Source organism: Chanodichthys erythropterus, chromosome 18 (genome assembly GCF_024489055.1).
Source record: "Chanodichthys erythropterus isolate Z2021 chromosome 18, ASM2448905v1, whole genome shotgun sequence".
NCBI classification, from domain to species: Eukaryota; Metazoa; Chordata; class Actinopteri; order Cypriniformes; family Xenocyprididae; genus Chanodichthys; species Chanodichthys erythropterus.
In genome coordinates, this window is record NC_090238.1 from 8,146,520 (window position 1) to 8,165,850 (window position 19,331).

A 19,331-nucleotide genomic window follows, 5' to 3' on the forward strand; every position below is an offset into this window, starting at 1 on the left:
TCGCACGCCAATGTTCATTGGCTTGTTTTAGTTTTCTCGAAGCTGATAGGGGCTCTCTAGCGATATCCCAATTCGTCGGTCACTACTGACGTACGTCGAACGTGACCGACTGAAAGGGAACTGCATAATGCGCACTGCCCCCAACAGGTGGATATAAATAGGAAGCAGATGCAATCGCACTCTGTCTTTCGCTTCGGAGCCAATACTTTGGTGTCCTGCAGCTTCTAAAGAAGACTATTCAATCTCTTCATCGGCCTTTGGTGTTGGAGTGACGGCACAGCAGCGATCCACGCTGTTTGGTTTGCGATTTGGGCAGGTTCCTCCCATGTTTGTTTGAACACGCTGGTCACGCTCCCTGCGTGCCTCGGCACTAAAGAGCTGAAATTTCCTCTGTGTATGTGACTCAGGGTGTGAAAAGTATACCTGCAGTCACATCGCGGCTGTTCCCTGTGTGCTTCGGCACAAAGAACAAACGAGGCCCCGCCTTGCCACTCCCAGCCCCCTCTCACTTCACCAGCAGGTGCCAGTGTGATGGTGCAGGCCGTGCCCCGTGTGCCGTATGCACTACTACCTCACAGAGTCTGATCACACTCTGGGCCGCTACCATGCAGTCCGAGTCGGGTCCCCGTACTCTGCTTCGCTGCCCCACTCTCGGTACATCTGTGGTGCGTTTGGTCCTGCTGGCTCGGTGTCTTGAAGCCTGGATACCGCTTCCCAGCCCATCCCGCTGGCTCATTCGTACTATCAGACTTGGCTATGTGATTCAGTTCGCCCGGTGTCCCCCGGTTTTCAGGGGTGTCCACTACATTCAGGTGTCACTGGACAATGCACCTGTTCTCTGGACGGAGATTGCTGTCCTCCTGGTGAAGGATGCAATCGAGCCGGTCCCTCCAGCTGATATGAAGTCAGGGTTTACAGCCCCTACTTCATTGTACCCAAAAAGGGCGGTGGGCTACGGCCAATCCTGGGTCTGTGCGTCTTGTACCGGTACCTTCACAGGCTGCCGTTTAAGATGCTCATGTAGAAGCGCATTTTCGAATGCGACCGTCCCCAGGATTGGTTTGCAGCGATCGACCTGAAGGACGTGTACTTTCATGTCTCGATTCTGCCTCGCAACGGGTCGAGCATATGAGTACAAAGTCCTACCCTTTGGGCTGGCCCTGTCGCGCCGCGCCTTTATGAAGGTTGCGGAGGCGGCCATTTTTCCCCTCAAAGAACAGGGCGTTCGCATCCTCAACTACCTCGACGACTGGTTGTTCCTGGCCAGCTCATGAGAGCAGTTGTGCGAACACAGGGACATGGTTTTAGCTCACCTCAGCCGGTTGGGTCTTCGGGTCAACTGGGACAAGAGCAAACTCGCCCCCTGGCAGAGGATCTCTTATCTCGGTCTCGAGCTAGACTCGGTCTCCCGGACTGCGTGCCTCTCCGAGGAGCACGTCCAGTTGGTGTTGAACTGCATGAGTATGCTCAAGCGCAGGACAGCGGCCCCACTGAAAGACTTTCAGAGGCTCCTGGGGCATATGGCATCTGCAGCCGCGGTCATGCTGCTCAGATTGCTCCATATGAGGCCGCTTCAACACTGGCTCCGTGGCTGGGTCCCGAGATAGGCGTGGCAGCGTGGTACGCTGCGTGTCCCTGTGACACTGAGCTGCCGTTGCACCCTCATCCGGTGGTCTGACCCCTCGTTCCTGCAGGCTGTGCCCCTCGAACAAGTGTCCAGGCACGCTGTGGTCTCCACAGAAGCCTCTGCCACCAGATGGGCTGGCTGCGGGGCCTATGCAAATATGCGTTTCCCCCAGTGAGCCTTCTCGCACAGCTCCTGTGCAAGGTCAGGAAGGACGAGGAGCAGGTCTTGTTAGTGGCTCCATACTGGCCCACTCGGACCTGGTTTCCTATGCTCCTCACGACAGCCCCTCCCTGGCCGATTCCTCTGAGGAAGGACCTCCTGACTCAGAAACGGGGCTCCATATGGCACCACCGTCCTGACCTGTGGAACCTCCACGTGTGGACCCTGGACACGATGTGGAGGTTCTGAGTGATCATAGACACCATCACTTCCGCTAGAACTCCTTCCACGAGGAGCCTCTATGCGTTGAAGTGGAACCTGTTCTTTGAATGGTGCTCCTCTCACCGAGAGGACCCCCGATAATGCTCGGTCAGATCTGTGTTTTCCTTCCTGCAAGAGGGCTTGGAGCGAAGGCTGTCTCCCTCCACCCTCAAGGTGTATGCTGCCGCTATCGCCGCACATCACCAATGCAGTAGATGGCAAGTCCCTGGGGAAGCACGATCTGATCGTCAGGTTCCTGAGGGGGGCGAGGAGATTAACACTCTGAGGTCTGAAAACGCGCCGGCGCCTTTTGCAGTTTTTTTTTCACATTGCAGCAAAACAGACTTAAAATACTCCGTCATTTTTTGTCATAGAGACATAAGTAATATATCAATTGAAACTATAGAATGTCTTCTTTTATTTGTATACACTCAGAGTAAAAACAAAATGTTGTGCTTTTTGTAAAATAAAGAAAACTAACATGATGCGTGATCTCTCATCTCCCTCTGAACGAAGTCCAATCTGATAGTTCTCAGAAAATTAACTGTAACTTAGTGAATACTAATCACAGAAAAATTAAACTTATGTCTAAAAAAACGTTAAGATGTCAGGTTTTAAATCATGTAAGTCAAATCGAAAACAAACCTTCTGTGTTTATGTAATCTGTATGAAAAGAGAGCCATGTCAGAAGTCCGTGATTCAGCTCATTATCCGCTAATGCGGCCACGCCCACGGAGCCAGCGCTATTCAGACGCAAATTCAGAGGCAATACATGCATTCATCGTCTCAATCGTGTATTTATTGTCTTGAAAAGTGTTTATCTGGATGTAAAAGTCATGGTTAGCGATCTCTAGAAGACATGCAGTTACTTCCTGTTTTCTTTTCTTCTATGGATGAATTTTATATGAGTTTTTGTTTCTTTAGCGCCCTCCGGCTGCAGTATGTATTGGAAACTCCATTCATGGAATAGCCTCTTCTTCTTTTAGATGAATTTGTGGACTAAAAATGCACAGAGCGCCCTCCGACTTCAAGGATGAATTGAAAACACCAGCGCTCATAGTAATGACAGTGAATATTAAATAAAAATAACTCCTCTGTATAGAAAATTGACATAAACATATGAGAATCCAATATTTCTCCAAATGTACATGCTTTTAAACTAAAGCCTATATTCAGACTCTTTGCATCACAGAAATACATTATATTTTAAAGTATAATATAAAACCATTATTTTATATTGTAATAATATTTTTCTGTATGTTTCATATATCATGATGAGCTTGAGACATCACAGAAGGTTTTTTTCACAGCCTACCTGACTGAAATGCCTCATTAATATGCAAGTCATTTCAGCTCATTACTATCCAATTCTTTTGTCTTCTCAGGTGAGAATGGCCCATTTTCAGTGGTGATTCACGCCTCCTCGCATACTGTGTTTCTTGGCAAAAAAGTGTCTTAAAAAAACTAAATCAATATATTGTTTTATATGAAGGAGTAGGCAGCATAATTTTTACATAATTTTGAAGCAAAAACTCTAGTCTACAACCTCCAATACCCAAAAGTCTTGTGAACACAGATTTACTATACTTTTTTTGGCCTTATATCAGTGACTTAAGTTTTTTGTTTTTTCAATAACCACGCATAAATGTTATTCCTTCAAAAACACAAACATGTACATACATGTTCCTCACATATTATAACCTAGTTTGTGCTGAATACAGTGTAATGACACTTTTTCTATTAATATGTTTATGAACAACTGAAAAAAGCACAAATGTCAGGGCATGTCAAAACTTCTCCAGGCCCCAAATCAGCCTCAGACTCCAGAGGGTTAAATCGTACTCGCCCTCCCTCCATACCCTCTTGGGATCTGACCCTAGTTCTTACATCTCTCTGGGGTCATCCCTTCGAGCCTTTGCAATCAGTCGAGTTAAAAGCACTGTCTCTTAAGACCGTCCTCCTGGTTGCATTGGCTTCGCTTAAGAGGGTAGGGGATCTGCACGCATTTTCGGTCAAAAAATCGTGCCCAGAATTCAGGCCCGGTGACTCTCATGTCATCCTGAGACCCCGGCCCGGATATGTGCCCAAGGTTCCTACCACTCCCTTCTGAGATCAGGTAGTGAACCTGCAAGTGCTGCCTTCGGAGGAGGCAGACCCAGCCCTAGCTTTGCTCTGTCCTGTCCGCGCTCTGCGTGTGTACGTAGACAGAACGCGAAGCTTCAGGACCTCAGATCAGCTCTTCGTCTGTTACGGAGGCCAGCAGAAGGGAAAGGCTGTCTCCAAGCAGAGGATGGCCCACTGGATAGTGGATGCCATCGCCCTGGCATACGAATCCCAGGGCGTGCCTTGCCTGCTTGGGTTGAGATCCCACTCCACCAGAGGAGTGGCCTCTTCCTGGGCGCTGGCTCATGGCACCTCGCTGACAGATATCTGTAGAGCTGCGGGCTGGGCGACACCTAACACGTTCGCTAGATTCTATAGCCTACGTGTAGATCCAGTATCTTCCCGTGTACTCGCTTCCACTAGCCGGTAGACGTGTTGAGCCCGCTCTAAGTGTCGGCTTGCAATGCCATTCCCGCCCCCTGGGCCGGATACGTGCATCTTTGACTCCAGTCACGTTCCCTGCTTGGCGAACCCTGTCGAGTTCCTCTGCCTCCCCCTTCGGCACGGACATTGCAGAGTATCTGATGCCAGGCCAACATCCATCACTGACATTGTCTGTTGGCTGGGTTCCATATGTTGCGATCCCTCTACGTGAGTGGGCCCATATGTGTAATTGTCCATGGTCTAAAACTCCCTACAGTGAGTCCGTGTCTTTCCCTTGGCAGAGCCAGCTGTGCTGTCACCTGTCAGATAGTCTCCCCCTACCCAGGTGGAGCCATCCCAGGGACTCCATATGCGTACTGCCCCACGGGCCAGTCCATATGTGTATTCTCCACGTAAACTCCTCCCCCATTGGGTAGGTAGTGGCTTCTGCAGCATACCCTATGGGTTCGCTTCCCCAGAGTTGTCTAGTTTACCTAGCGGGTATGTCGGAACAGCAGTAGACTCTCTCAGCGTAAGCACGCCCCCTTCACCGTCCCAATTGGTGCGACGGGTGACTAGAGCTTGCGCTGGGCACTGGAAGGGGTTTCGTAACTATGGCGCTTTATTTGGGATCCCAATTTGTCTACTGACTACTGACGTACGTCGAACGTGACCAACTGAAAGGGAACGTCTCGGTTACGTATGTAACCCTCGTTCCCTGAAGGAAGGAACAGAGACGTATGTCCCGTCGCTACAGTTTCTGTACCCTTGCTGCAGTGCGGACACCAGTTGTCTCCTCAGCGAAAAACAGAGTGCGATTGCATCTGCTTCCTATTTATATCCACCTGTTGGGGGCGGTGCACATTATGCAAATATCGCACGCCAATCTCCATTGGCTTGTTTTAGTTCTTTCGAAACTGATAGAGCCCTCTAGCGATATCCCAATTCGTCGGTCACTACTGACGTACGTCTCCGTTCCCTCCTTCAGGGAACGAGGGTTACATACGTAACCGAGACATTTTCGGATACAATAATAAATGTTTAAAGAACAGAAATAAATTGTGAATGTTTTTTTAATTTTTGTATTTACTTCGCTTTTAAATATAAACAAGGCCAAAATACAACGGGCCTTTTATTTTGAAATGTATGCACTATACCACTTCCAGCTGCCCATTCTAACAGATAAGGGAGATCAAATATACACACTTAGTCTACAACAGTGGTTCTCAAACCTGTCCTGGGGACCCCCCACCACTGCATATTTTGCATGTCACCCTCATCTAACACACCTGATTCAAGTCATCAGCTAATTAGTAGAGACTGCAAGAGTTGAATTGGGTGATTGAATTTTAGATGAGGGAGACATGCAAAATGTGCAGTGGTGGGGGGTCCCCAGGACAGGTTTGAGAACCACTGATCTACAATCAGTTTATGGTGTAATACCGCAATAGTCACACCATAAAACATAATTAATCAACAGTAGATTAATAAGCAATCACTTGGCATAAATGCATGAACTGCAAACTGCTCTGAAATGGTGACACTTTAGAACACACAACAGTGCAGCGTTTTTACTTTGTGCTCACATTTATTTACTCATATTCTTTTTAAGTTCAATGCTGCATTCACACAGAGCGTCACCAGCTTGAAGGAGGGCATCTGGAGTTTGGTGCTGATGTGACCGTCTTAGTGACAACAGCCAACACATTACTTTCCAGCGTTGCATGAACGCAATTCACCCTTCACCAGGAGCTTGATTGACAGGTGATCTGACCAATCATAAAGCTGAATCCGCCATTTTGTCTGACAAACAAACCAGGCAGGAGAGTTAGTAGATTAACATCAGTGGACTTGAGCTTGAACTTTTTTTTCTAACCAGTATGAAAGAGACTCAAAATACTCTGTCGATGCTGCACATACAATTAAGAGTTATACACCATTTTAATCTGTGGAATATCTTCTTTTATTTGTGTGCACTCAGAGTAACAACAAAATGTTGTGCTTTTTGTAAAATAAAGAAAAGTAACATGATGCGTGATCTCTCATCTCCCTCTGAACGAACTCCAATCTGATAATTCTCAGAAAATGAACTGTAACTTAGTGAATACTAATCACAAAAACATTAGACTTATGTCTAAAAAAAATGTTGGAATGTCAGGTTTTAAATTGTGTAAGTCAAATCGAAAACAAATATTTTGTGTTTATGTAATCTGTATGAAAAGAGAGCCATGTCAGACACCCGTGATTCAGATTCAGTTAGACATCAACCTTCTTGGTTCCCCAATCAATTCATTATAAAGAATATAACAAGAAAAAAATTATAAAATTATAAAAGAATGCCTATTTTTGTATTCATTTTTTGTAAAAATTGTATAGGGTCACAAACGACCCGAGGTGTGTATGGGTGTACATATATTTTTTCTGCACAACGATAATTGAATCTTAGATGACAGAATAAGTGCAATTCACCTTTATTCCACAAGGTGGCAATGTCTGATACACAATGCTGAAGTGACGACTCATTTACACAGAAAACGAAATAATAAGAGAAACATGAAATGGCTCAGCGATTTACTGCAGAGCAAGTACTGAACACAATCAAATATGACTGTAACTGTTACTGGATGGATCTGGTGAAGCTGTTAGCGATCGAAATATTGATTTTGAAGATGTTGAAAATTATATAGTTCTGAGAATATGTTTGAGATCGCGATTGGGCTCATATTCGTGACCTCAACCATAAAACTAGCCCATTATTTGCTGAATTTACTGGGAAATGAGCTCTGACGAGGACAGTGATGATGGCATAAAACATCTGCTCAAACGGAGACCTTTCAAGCTCCAAAAGGTAACAAAATATGATTTATTTTATTCTTCTGTAATTGTTACTCTAATATCAGAGGAGTTTTATATTATCACGACAGGTAGAGATCCTTCCGTGTTAGATATAGAGCCGGGTCGATAAAGACCCAAATATGTAAGAATGATTGGTGAAATAGTCATGCATTTAAGGGTTAAAGAGCCACAAAATGATATTAAATGACAAAATGCATTTTTCACTGCATGAGAACATGAAGTGAGGCATGAGAGTGCCATGGCTTGTTGGACATAGCAACAGTAACTTAGGGGGGTAGTTTTTTTTTTGAAGGGTCAATTGGTTGCGCTAGTGTATTTGCATAAGGTGATATGATTGGCTGATGCCTACATTGGTGCTTAAAAAGTTTAAAATGTCTCAACTTCTGCATAATTCTATAATATTTTTTAAACAAACAAGCCACTTTTTATGTTCTTAAATTTGATCAAACTCACATTTTAAGTCTTTTTAACTCATTTTAATTTGAACTTTTAGTCCTATATTAAATGTCAAGTGTCTTCTAATTGACTGAGAAAGATACTTCATGCGGCAGTCAGGTGGATATCCAAACTAACTTATTTTACTGACATATAAAGCTGGTTTCAGGGCAGTTTGAGTTTAGCGGTGTGTCTTTTTTTTTTTTAAATCCACACTTATTTCTGCACTAATGGGGAAATGCTTGCTTTCCAGCTATAATGAAACGCCTCAGTCCTGCACCCACTATGTGTCCCTCAGGGCTGCATTTGTCACCAAGTTACAGGTTGAAAAAAGTTCCTTCCCCCTTGAGCATCCCTCCACCCATAATCTCAATATCTCTGGAGCGTGTCAAAATGCCAAATACTAATGAAGTCAAATACTAGTGAAATTCCAAGAAGTTAGTTTCTCATAGTTTCAGCACCGTCTAACAAAAAAACTCTAGACATACTGTTAAATATATCTGATATAGGACCTGGGATTGCCCATGCATGATGCTCGAACATTTTCTAAACCAAGATTGTTAATTGTTTAGGTATCCTTACATTGTTTCAGTAAAAATATATTTCTGTACATTTATATTTGTATATTCCATTAAAAAATTGGTAAGGTAACTTTTACTAGCGAGGCGCCGATTTTCTTTATTAAGCCAAGAAACGTAGTTTGTGTATCATCTGGCTATACAGTGGTGGAATGTTCAGTCTGTATTTTACACAGCGCGATGCATGAGGGCTCGCTCTCCTCAGAAACAATCAGAATATATCAGAGCTCATGTTTTAAAGTGAAACCCATACTGGAATGAATAACTCACTGAAAATGCAATGCGAGTCTCTGATCTCTCTGCCACCTCTGATGTATTCAGCCTGGTTTTCTTTACATTAGCACTGTTTTGGACTGATTGTTTGAATTAATTCACTTACTGGATCATTGGACTGAAAACTTTCACATTATTAAGTTTAAAATTATCTGATCTGTTAAAGGGTTATAATAGAAATGTCTGCCTACAAGGGTTACAGGTGCTTGCGCCATTGTAGATGCTCAATGTGATAAACTCCCGACTTCTAAGATTATATAGCTGCGTGACGTAAATTACGTTAATTACACAATTTCACATGTGTATATTATATATATATATATATATATATATATATATATATATATATATATATATATATAGATATATATATATATATATATACCAGACCAGGCCACCTTCTTTCATTGCTCCGTGGTCCAGTTCTGATGCTCATGTGCCCACTGTTGGTGCTTTCAGCAGTGGACAGGGGTCAGCATGGGCACCCTGACTGGTCTGCGGCCATACGCAGCAAACTGTGATGCACTGTGTATTCTGACAACTTTCTATCAGAACCAGCATTAACTTCTTGAGCAATTTGAGCTAAAGTACCTCGTCTGTTGGATCGGACCACATGGGCCAGCCTTCGCTCCCCACGTGCATCACTGAGCCTTGGCCCCCCATGACCTTGTCGCCAGTTTACCACTGTTCCTTCCTTGGACCACTTTTGATAGATACTGACCAATGCAGACCAGGAACACCCCACAAGAGCTGCAGTTTTGGAAAAGCTCTGATCCAGTCGTCTAGCCATCACAATTTGGCCCTTGTCAAACTCGGTCAAATCCTTAAGCTTGCCCATTTTTCCTGCTTCTAACACATCAACTTTGAGGACAAAATGTTCACTTGCTGCCTAATATGCCTGGGTTGATAATACCCAGAATATCAAAATCAACTGAAGGCGGCAGATCCTTTTCCTATTTAGCACCTAAACTCTGGAACAATCTTCCTAGCATTGTTCGGGAAGCAGACACACTCTGTCAGTTTAAATTTAGACTAAAAACACATCTCTTTGCTCTTGCATACACATAACACATTATCAATACATTAACATTTTTCAAATCCGCTAAAGGATTGTTACGCTGCAATAATTAGGTCGGCTGGAACCGAGAACATTTCCTATAACACTAGATATACCTGTACATCAGAATAAGAATGGCATCTATGCTAATATCAGTCTCTCTGCTTATCCTGAGGTTTGCCGGGTGCTGGATCCAGGCCGTATCCAGATCAGATGGAGAACCTGTGTCTGGACCTGACTACAACGTAGCCCAGGAGACAATGGGCCTACAGATCCAGTTCTGGCTGCATCTATAATTCAGATTTTTAATCCCCGTATCCGCTTACATATATTTATATATAATCTATTTTCAATCTCAATAATAAAAATGTATAATTCAGATTTTGATCTCCATATCCATTTACATATATTATATATATCTTCCAAGGGTTTTTTTCCCTGCTAGGACTTTTTTCCCAGTGTTAGCATGCTGGGTTTTTCTCCTAGGGTTTTTTTTCCACCCCTGGGAGTCAGCCAACATTGGCTTAATGTAGCACCATCTTGTATATGTTACACATTACCACACTTGCTTGTACAGCTTATTTTTAACCACTTCTCTTTTTTCTGTGCTTCTAATATGTCAAGCTGCTTTGAAAAAATTACCAATTGTAAAAAGCACTATATAAATAAATTTGACTTGACTTGACTTAATATATCCCATTACTAACAGGTGCCGTGATGAAGAGATAATCAGTGTTATTCACTTCACCTGTCAGTGGTAATGTTATGCCTCAGTGTAAATTATATATACCTATATATATATATATATATATATATATATATATATATACAACCATATGCAGAAGACAGCAGCTGAACAGCACAGTCTGGTGGCTCAGTAATTATCTTCGGTGCTCTTACCGATCATAGGCGACTCAATAAAGTTCCAGGCGTTGGTTTGAGGCACATATGATTGAAGTACTCCAGCAGAGCGACCGGCCTCATTCACCCCTCCAAACACATATATCTTCCCTCCACAGACAGTCGCTGCTGCAGAATGGACAGGTTTGGGCAAAGAAGCCACCATCTCCCACTGGTTAGTGATGGTGTCGTACCTGGAAAGAAAATGAAAAGCGATTTAGCCTGGAACATTACAAAGAAGAGAATTCAAAGAGCCTTTTTAGACAAAATAAATATTCTATTCTATTCTATTTAGTGCTGTCAAACGATTAATCGAGATTAATCGCATCCAAAATAAAAGTTTGTGTTTACATAATATATGTGTGTACTGTATATATTTATAAAGTATATATATATAATTACACAGACACATGCATGTATACATTTAACAAAAAGATATTGTATTTTTATATAAATTATTGGTAACACTTTATTTTAGGGTCTTTTAACTAGTTGCATATTAGCATGCATATTAATAGAATATTGGCTATTTATTAGTACTTAAGCACATAGTAATGCCTTATTCTGCATGAACTAATTCTACATTCTTAATCCTACCCAATACCCAAACTTAACAACTACCTTACTAACTATTAATGAGCAGTAAATTAAGAATTCATTGAGGGGAAAAGTCGTAGTTAAAAGTTTATATGTGTTCCTTACACTTAAGTGTTACCAAAATATTTATATATAATATAAATTATATATAGATATAAATATATATTTATACATGTAAATATTTCTTAAATAAATACATGTATGAGTGTGTTTACATATACATAATAAATATACACAGTACACACAAATATATTATGTAAACACAAACCATTATTTTGGATGCGATTAATCCTGATTAATTGTTTGACAGCACTAATTCTATTCTATTCTATTCTATTCTATTCTATTCTATTCTATTCTATTCTATTCTATTCTATTCTATTCTATTCTATTCTATTCTTACTGCTCATATGTATAGTTAAAAGTAACAACAACCACCCTAATTTTTTCCCCTAAAAACATTACTTTTAAAGGCCTAAATAAAAAGACATGTTCCATGGATCTTTAAATGAAGCCCATGGCTCATACCAGCATGTTTCCGCTTCATGCCTGATGAAGCATCAGGAAAATAGAGTATATTGCGAGAGTAAGATAATTTGTCAACTCTAGCTTTTAAACAAAAGTAAAAAGAGACTGCAGTGAAAAATGTGCATGGCTGATTGTCACGAACACTGTCCTGCTCATGTTTCAAGAAAAAAAGAAAGAAAGAAAAAATACATTGAATATAGAAAATAAAGGAGCATTAGGATTCCTTGCATTTCTATGACATTATTTTCATGACAATCAAGGACATTTAAAGTCAAAATACTATAACTGTAATATAAAATACATATTATAAAATCAATATCTTATATATTTTAAAATGTTTGTATACAGTAAATCATTAAATAAGATTTAAAATAGTGGAATCAATGCACTAAACAATTATTTTTAAACACTTAAATATCTATTAAGTATTCAAACAGATCTCTCTCTCCCTCCCTCCCTATATATATATATATATATATATATATATATATATATATATATATATATATATATATAGATATATATATATATATATATATATAGATATATATATATATATATATATATATTCAGAAAATGCATCTATAATAAAAATAATGCAGAAACTGCATCCTCAATGGGTGTGGACTTTTAAAACTGAAAAATATATGTGCTTATAATGCAGAAAATGCATCTATAATAAAAATAATGCAGAAAATGCATCCTCAATGGGTGTGGACTTTTAAATTTGAACTCTGGATTGATCCTCATCTAATCCTGGGACAGGCTCACAGGTGTTGGAAGTGGAAGCTAAATTTGGATTGTGCAAAATGATACATGAGCTGAGGAGGAGCTGAGCAACCTAGATTCCAACTCAGATAATGCTTTGAGTTTGTGCAGGAAGACCTGTGGGAGACATCAGGAGATTGCCTGTTAGAGGGTGAAAATTGAGCAGGGAATGAGACCTGGTCGCGCTCACTGAGTGAGACCATTATGAGTCTTAATGGAGGAGCAGAAAACGTGTTTGGAGCTGGTGGAGACTGCAGTCGAGTCGACCTTATCTACTGCACATTTAACAGATACTGACTGTGGAAGATTGCTGGAGAAGCTTATCTCGTTTGCCTCAATGAAGGGAAATGCTGGAAAAATCTCACAAGCAAAACCCTGCATCACAGTAATTTGCATATATTAAAGGAATATTACAGGATACTTTTGCCTTAATGTCTATAGAGAGACTACAGCAGCAGGCAGGTGCACTGGAGGGTTTTAATACAGAAACTTGAAGCTTGTACTTCTGTTAAAGCATTTACAAAAGTTACCTAGTTGCCTATATTCATTGTCCAGCATTGCCCATTTTCATCGTCAAATCATATAGTAAAGTACTACTATGCGAAAAATGATTTTCTTACTTGGCATTTTTGTTAGTGTTGTAGTACTCAAGACCATTTTTTTAAGGTCTTGGTCTTGCCTCGATGCATTTTTGCACGGTCTTGTCTCGGTCTAAGAGAACTCTGGATTTTATTTCAAGACTACAATTGCGGGGATATAACTAAATTGCCAGTGCATTGTCTGATTTATTTGTTAACATAATTAAAGATGCAGAATGTAATATTTACAGGTAGTAGCTGAATTGAGATGAATGCCAATGTTCTTTAGGTCTTGTAGAATTTTGTAACTAGCTGTAGCATTGATTTTCAGAGAAAAAAAATATTTGAACTTGAATATGAATATGTTTCCAAAATCTCTGCAAATATAGTATAGTATAGTATTTTCATGCTTTAGTACAGTAAAAAAAAATAAATAAATAAATAAAGTGATGGGATGTAAAACTTCCTGAAATCAATTTCCAATTTCTAATTTGATTTCTTTTGTTACTGTTGTGCCAGGTCAGAAATTGCCAAAAATGCCACCATATTTAATACAATTGCCCACAAAATTCAAGATATGATTGCAAAAAAAAAGTACATGTATGAGATCTTGTTTTTTGTTTTAATATTATAACATATTATATAATAAAGCAACACCACAAGAGCAAGAGGGCTGTTTTTACAAATATGAGCATGATTGCAAATGATGATTGATAATATTGATTTTACAAATGTTCAATAACCAAAATTTTATTTTTAAAACATTAATCTCAACATTATTTATGCTTGTACCAATTCAAAAGAAACTTTTGTGTCACCACTGCAGTGCAAAGAAGAATTTTGTTTAAATGTGATTTCATTTGACTGGAAACAGCTCTATATAGTGTCTTATTATTCTACATTTTATTTATTGATTAAATATAATCAATTTCTCAGGCAGTAAATGTGGATCTTTTAGATTGATTTAAGCTGGTCTGGTCTAGGTCTTGACTCTATCTCTTGGTCTTAGTCTTGACTACAAGCAAACACCACTAAAAAGTTAAAAAAACATTTTTTTTTTTTTTTTTTTTTAACACCGTACAGTAAAGCAGATGGCTTGCAAGCGGACATTTCATCCTCTCTTTTGGTGCGTGCAGGCGGTTCATTGTCAGCTCAGCGGCTCGTGGTTAAGACCATTAATTACACAGAGGGAGAGTGTTATCAGGCGACTTCTGCCTCTTTTTTAATGAGACTTTTACAGCAGCTTACAGGAAGGAACTAATTATACAAGGCAGAGACTCGCTTAATGAAAGTGCGGTTATAAATACAGACATCTGTGGAACAAATGAAAATCATTATGACTCACGTTTTCTTGCATAAAAGGAGACTGATATGAATTAAAGCAATTAGCGAGGAAACACCTGCAATCATGTGACTTTTCTAGCATATGTGGCTTTGATGCAAATTCTGTTTTAATTAGCCAGTATTGTTTTTGATGAGAAATCCAGATGAAAATTCTTTTTGATTTTGCTAATTCATAAAACCTACTTATACAATATCATTTGCATTATTTCTCACTTGTTTTTAAATAGTATTAAAGTTTTTAAATAGCAATAAAATTAACATGACTGTCCAATCAGCCGTTATACTGTGTTCGTGGCGCGCATTCAAGAATTGCATGCCCAAATGTGCCGGCACGCGCCGCATAATTACTTTATTATAGCTTAAATAAAGTGCAAAAGAAACTACGAGCAATAACCGCCGTTGTTCTGTTGTAAGTTAAGTCATGAAATTACCAAACATGCGATTAAAGCTTCCTCGTAACTGTGCATGTATGTATGTATTTGTTGACATGGAATTAAAGCTATTGTTATCCAATTTGTTGGCCTTATAAAACGTCTTAAAAATGCACATATGTACACCAGGGAAATCTAAATTTTCTTGGGGGAGCATGACGGTAATTATGAAACCCTGCGTAATCAAATATGAGGTAAATGTGTATTTCTACAAATGTGCGCACTTTTGGACTAAAAGTTTGTATGTGTATGCACTGTGATCAAAAATAAATGGGACCAAACGCGATTGAATGTAGAGGTTTGTGTCTCGTTATTCTATTAATAACTACCGATTGATTTTGCATTTCTATCAGAAATTAAGAATTATTAGTGTCATTGTAGATAGTGGTGCAAATATCTAAGCTATCTAATACTTTTTTTTGTAAAACATTTTCTATAACAGCTGCCAAAAACCTACCAAGCTCCACTGTGGTTTTTAACAAATTTAAAAAAAAAAAAAAAAAACTTTTCAAAACATCCCCCCTCTGTTTTTTTTTCACAAATCGCACCCTGTATATATATATATATATATATATATATATATATATATATATATATATATATATATATATATATATATATATATATATATATATATATATATATATTACACTTTCTCTAAACTTTTCCACACACCCCCATTTGAAAACCCTTGACCTAAAACACCCTTGTGCCCGCTAGTAACCCTAGACCAACAACCTGGAACCATAGCAACCAATTACCAATAGATAACTCATAACACCCAAGTAAAGACTTAGCAATGCAAGTACACAGCATTCAAGCTACTAAATAACATTTACATTTTTGTTTTAATTTTTATATAAAAAATAAAACAGTATTTTTTTTAAACTTTTGGGCAAGGTTTGTCAGGTCAACATTCAGAGTCTGTCTTCCCCAATTTTCCCATTTCTAGTCATCTATATTACTCTCATGAGAAACCTAGGAGACTGACAGGAGACAGAAACAATCATTCCCTCTTTGATTTGTCGTTAATTAGCATCTGCTTCTATAAATATCATGCAAGTTTATATTTCTTTTTGCGATGTCTGCAAATTACCCATCTTAAACAAACAAGCTGAAGTTTCTCTGTAGTGTTCCCAGTGCTTTAAAATACACTGTGAATTCTCTGGTGTGACAGGTGTTCCTACTTTCCAGATCAGTGTCTCATGGGAGGTGAACATTCACGGGCTGACATGAGACATCAAGCAGGCAGTTCAAGAAGTCCATACATGCCTGCATCCGAGGCAGCTGCGAGGGAACGAGGGGTTGGGACCTAGGATGACTCTGCAATGGTTAGACTCACAAATATGTGCTGAACTGTGGTGAGCAAGTCTTCATAGTGACTGTTGGCCAAACTCGTGACATGCGTGATGGCGTATCTCGATCAAAGGTTACTTTGGCCTAGTCTCTGCGGCAACCAATTTAAAAATAATAACTCAAAGACTGTGAAAGCCTCTTAGAGCTGGGCGGGTGGGCCTCAAAAAGGGAGCAGAATAAGTGAAAGGTGTCATACAATGAAAAAATAACACAACTTTCCTTGTTCTTTTGAGGTAAAAGAGGTTAATTTATCATTAAAGCACACTCTCAAATGTAATATTAATACATACGTCCTACTTAGTCAAATGAAATCATGTACAATATCAAACAGAGAATAAATAAAAGTATAATAGCGACACACATGAGTAGCTCCAGAAATCCTTGTTGTATCTTGGGACTAAAACAAACACCCTTACAGGCTTCTTTTACATGAGAACAGCTTTTGCTTTTGTCAACACGAATAAATTGGTTACAACAGCACTAACACAAAGTGCTACCCCCCTCCATAATCTATCCCATAATCCTAAACCTACCCATCACAGAAAATCTTTAGATTTTCAAACACACACACACACGCACACACAGTTAGGTTTTTGTGAATTGTGGGGACTTTCCATAGGCCACAATGCGTTTTATACTGTACAAACCGTACTTTCTATCCCCCTACCCTACCCCTAACCCTAAACCTAACCATCACAGGAAACTGTGCACACCTTTATTTTCTCACAAAAACATTTTAGTATTTAGTATCACTATCCTTGTAGGGACTCTCCATAGCATAATTTAATACAATATGTTTATTAATCCATTTCCCACATGGGGACTGTTAGCCCCCACAATGTACATATGAACAAACACATGGCAGCATAGCTTGGGTTTGCAAAGTTGCATCTGAACAAACAATAAGACTTCTAGAACAAAGTCCTTTAGACATATGAGACCAAAGTGGAGATGTTTGGCCATAATGCACATCGCCAAGTTTGGTGAAAACCAAAAACAGCATATCAGCACAAACACCTCATACCAAAAGTTAAGCATTGCTGGTGGAGGGCTGATGATATGGGGCTTGTTTTGTAGCCACAGGCCCTGGGCACCCCACAGTCACTGAGTCGACCATGAACTCCTCTGTATACCAAAGTTTTCTAGAGGCAAATGTGAGGCCATCTGTCCGACAGCTAAAGCTTGTCCAAAATCGGGTCATACAACTGGACAATGATCCGAAGATCACCAGCAAATCTACAACAGAATGGCTGAAAAAGAAAATAATCAAGGTGTTGCAATGACCCAGCTGAAGTCTGTGGCAAGAGCTGTGCATTAATAAATGCTCAGAAACCTCAATAAACTGGAGCAACATTGTAAAGAAGAATGGGCCAAATTCCCTCCAGAATGATGTGAGAGAGTGATAAAGTCATACAGAAAATTCAAGTTATTTCTGCTAAAAGTGGATCCACAAGCAATTGAATCATAGGGTGTCCTAACTTTGTCACCGATGGCTGTTGCATCTTGGCTTTAATTTTGTTGAATAAATGATGACGGTGTGATATATCATGTGTTTTGTTCATCTGAGTTTTATTTTCCAAGTTTTAAGACCTGCAAAGCACTAGATGATTCTTTGTAATGTCCTGATACAGAAAAGCATGGAATGCAATAAGGTGTCCTAACTTTTTCACATGACTGTAAATAGTTTTTGCAGATTTGTTGTGGGATGTTTTTTTTTTTTTTACTCATCACTGTACAATGTATGATGTACTCCAGCAGCCATCTCTGCATCTAAGAATACATATTTATTGGTTTCAATTTATATTTAACAAAACTTTGTACCTTTTTCTATAAAAATTACCTAGTTAGAAAAAAAAAAAAAAAAAAAAACTTGACAAAAGAGCTTTTATGTTTAAAGCCCCAATAGACTGGTATAATTTACTTGTAGACATTAGATCCATTACATCATTTTGGATGTTTAAACAATCTTTGTCATCTTATTATTGGACTGTGCATGCTATCATTGAAACTGTCACTGTTAGGTTTTTTTTTTTTTTTTTTTTTTTTTATATATATAATTTAATTCCAGGTGGATGCTGCACATTGGTGGTGGTTGAGGAGGTTGGATTCCCCCTTCCGTATGTATAGCGCTTTGAGTACCCAGAAAATATAAATGCACTATATAAATGTAAGGAATTATTATTATTATAATTTTTGTTTATACTTAATGTTTATTTACAGTTGTATTCACTGATCAGTATATTTTGTAGTGTATTTATTACTGACCATTCTAGTAACTTGGTGGTGTAATATTTTCAATGTTGTTTATGTTTGTGTTTTGTTGTTTGTTGGTTGTTTGTTTGTTGTGATTGTGTTATGTTGTATGTAAGGATCCCCTCGAAAACAAGATGGTACATCTCGATCGGTTAGTCTTATTCCTAAAAAAATTAAATTCAAACATATTTTTTGTAGCAACTTGGATTACCATGTAAATTGTAGGCCAATGAAAATGGTACTCATTCAGTTCTATAGTACAATATATGCTGAATAATTATTTATTCAGTAGTAACTCTCTTGCATACGTTTTTTTTCATCTGTAAAATTTTAATTATAATTTAATTTTATTTCAATTAACGTAAAACAAATTTTAATAGCTTTTAGCTTTAGTTAAAAATTAACAACTTCTGCTTCCATAGAAGAAAGCCATACAGGTTTGGAATGACATGTGGGTGAGTAAGTAATGACAGAAGTTTCATTTTTGGGTAAACTATCCCTTTATCCCAAAGTTATGCACATTAAATGTGACCTCTAACTGTAGTGACAGCACTATTGCAAGTTTTAACACATTAAGACAGGCCACAGTAACAAACTGGGCCAAGGTTACAACAGAACTCCTGTAAACAAACTCATTTCTTGAGCACTTCAGCTTGCACACAATGAACAAGAATGCCAAAAGACAGATGACCTTTCCATTCGTCTTGGAAAAACAGGGCACCTTCAGCATCAAGACTGTGTGGTGAGGGGACCAAAACAATTACGAAAATTATAACAAAACCTGTAGAATCACCACATTACAAG

At 39.1% G+C, this 19,331-nt stretch overlaps 1 protein-coding gene across 1 annotated transcript in view; it reads right to left on the reverse strand.

Annotated features, from left to right (window-relative positions):
* The window catches only part of LOC137006452 (kelch-like protein 29), a 472,167-nt gene that overhangs the window by 44,568 nt on the left and 408,268 nt on the right, over nucleotides 1-19,331 (reverse strand). The window contains exon 11 of the mRNA XM_067367229.1: nucleotides 10,673-10,866. Within this exon, the coding sequence (XP_067223330.1) occupies nucleotides 10,673-10,866 (194 nt within the window). The remainder of the gene's footprint in view (nucleotides 1-10,672; nucleotides 10,867-19,331) is intronic.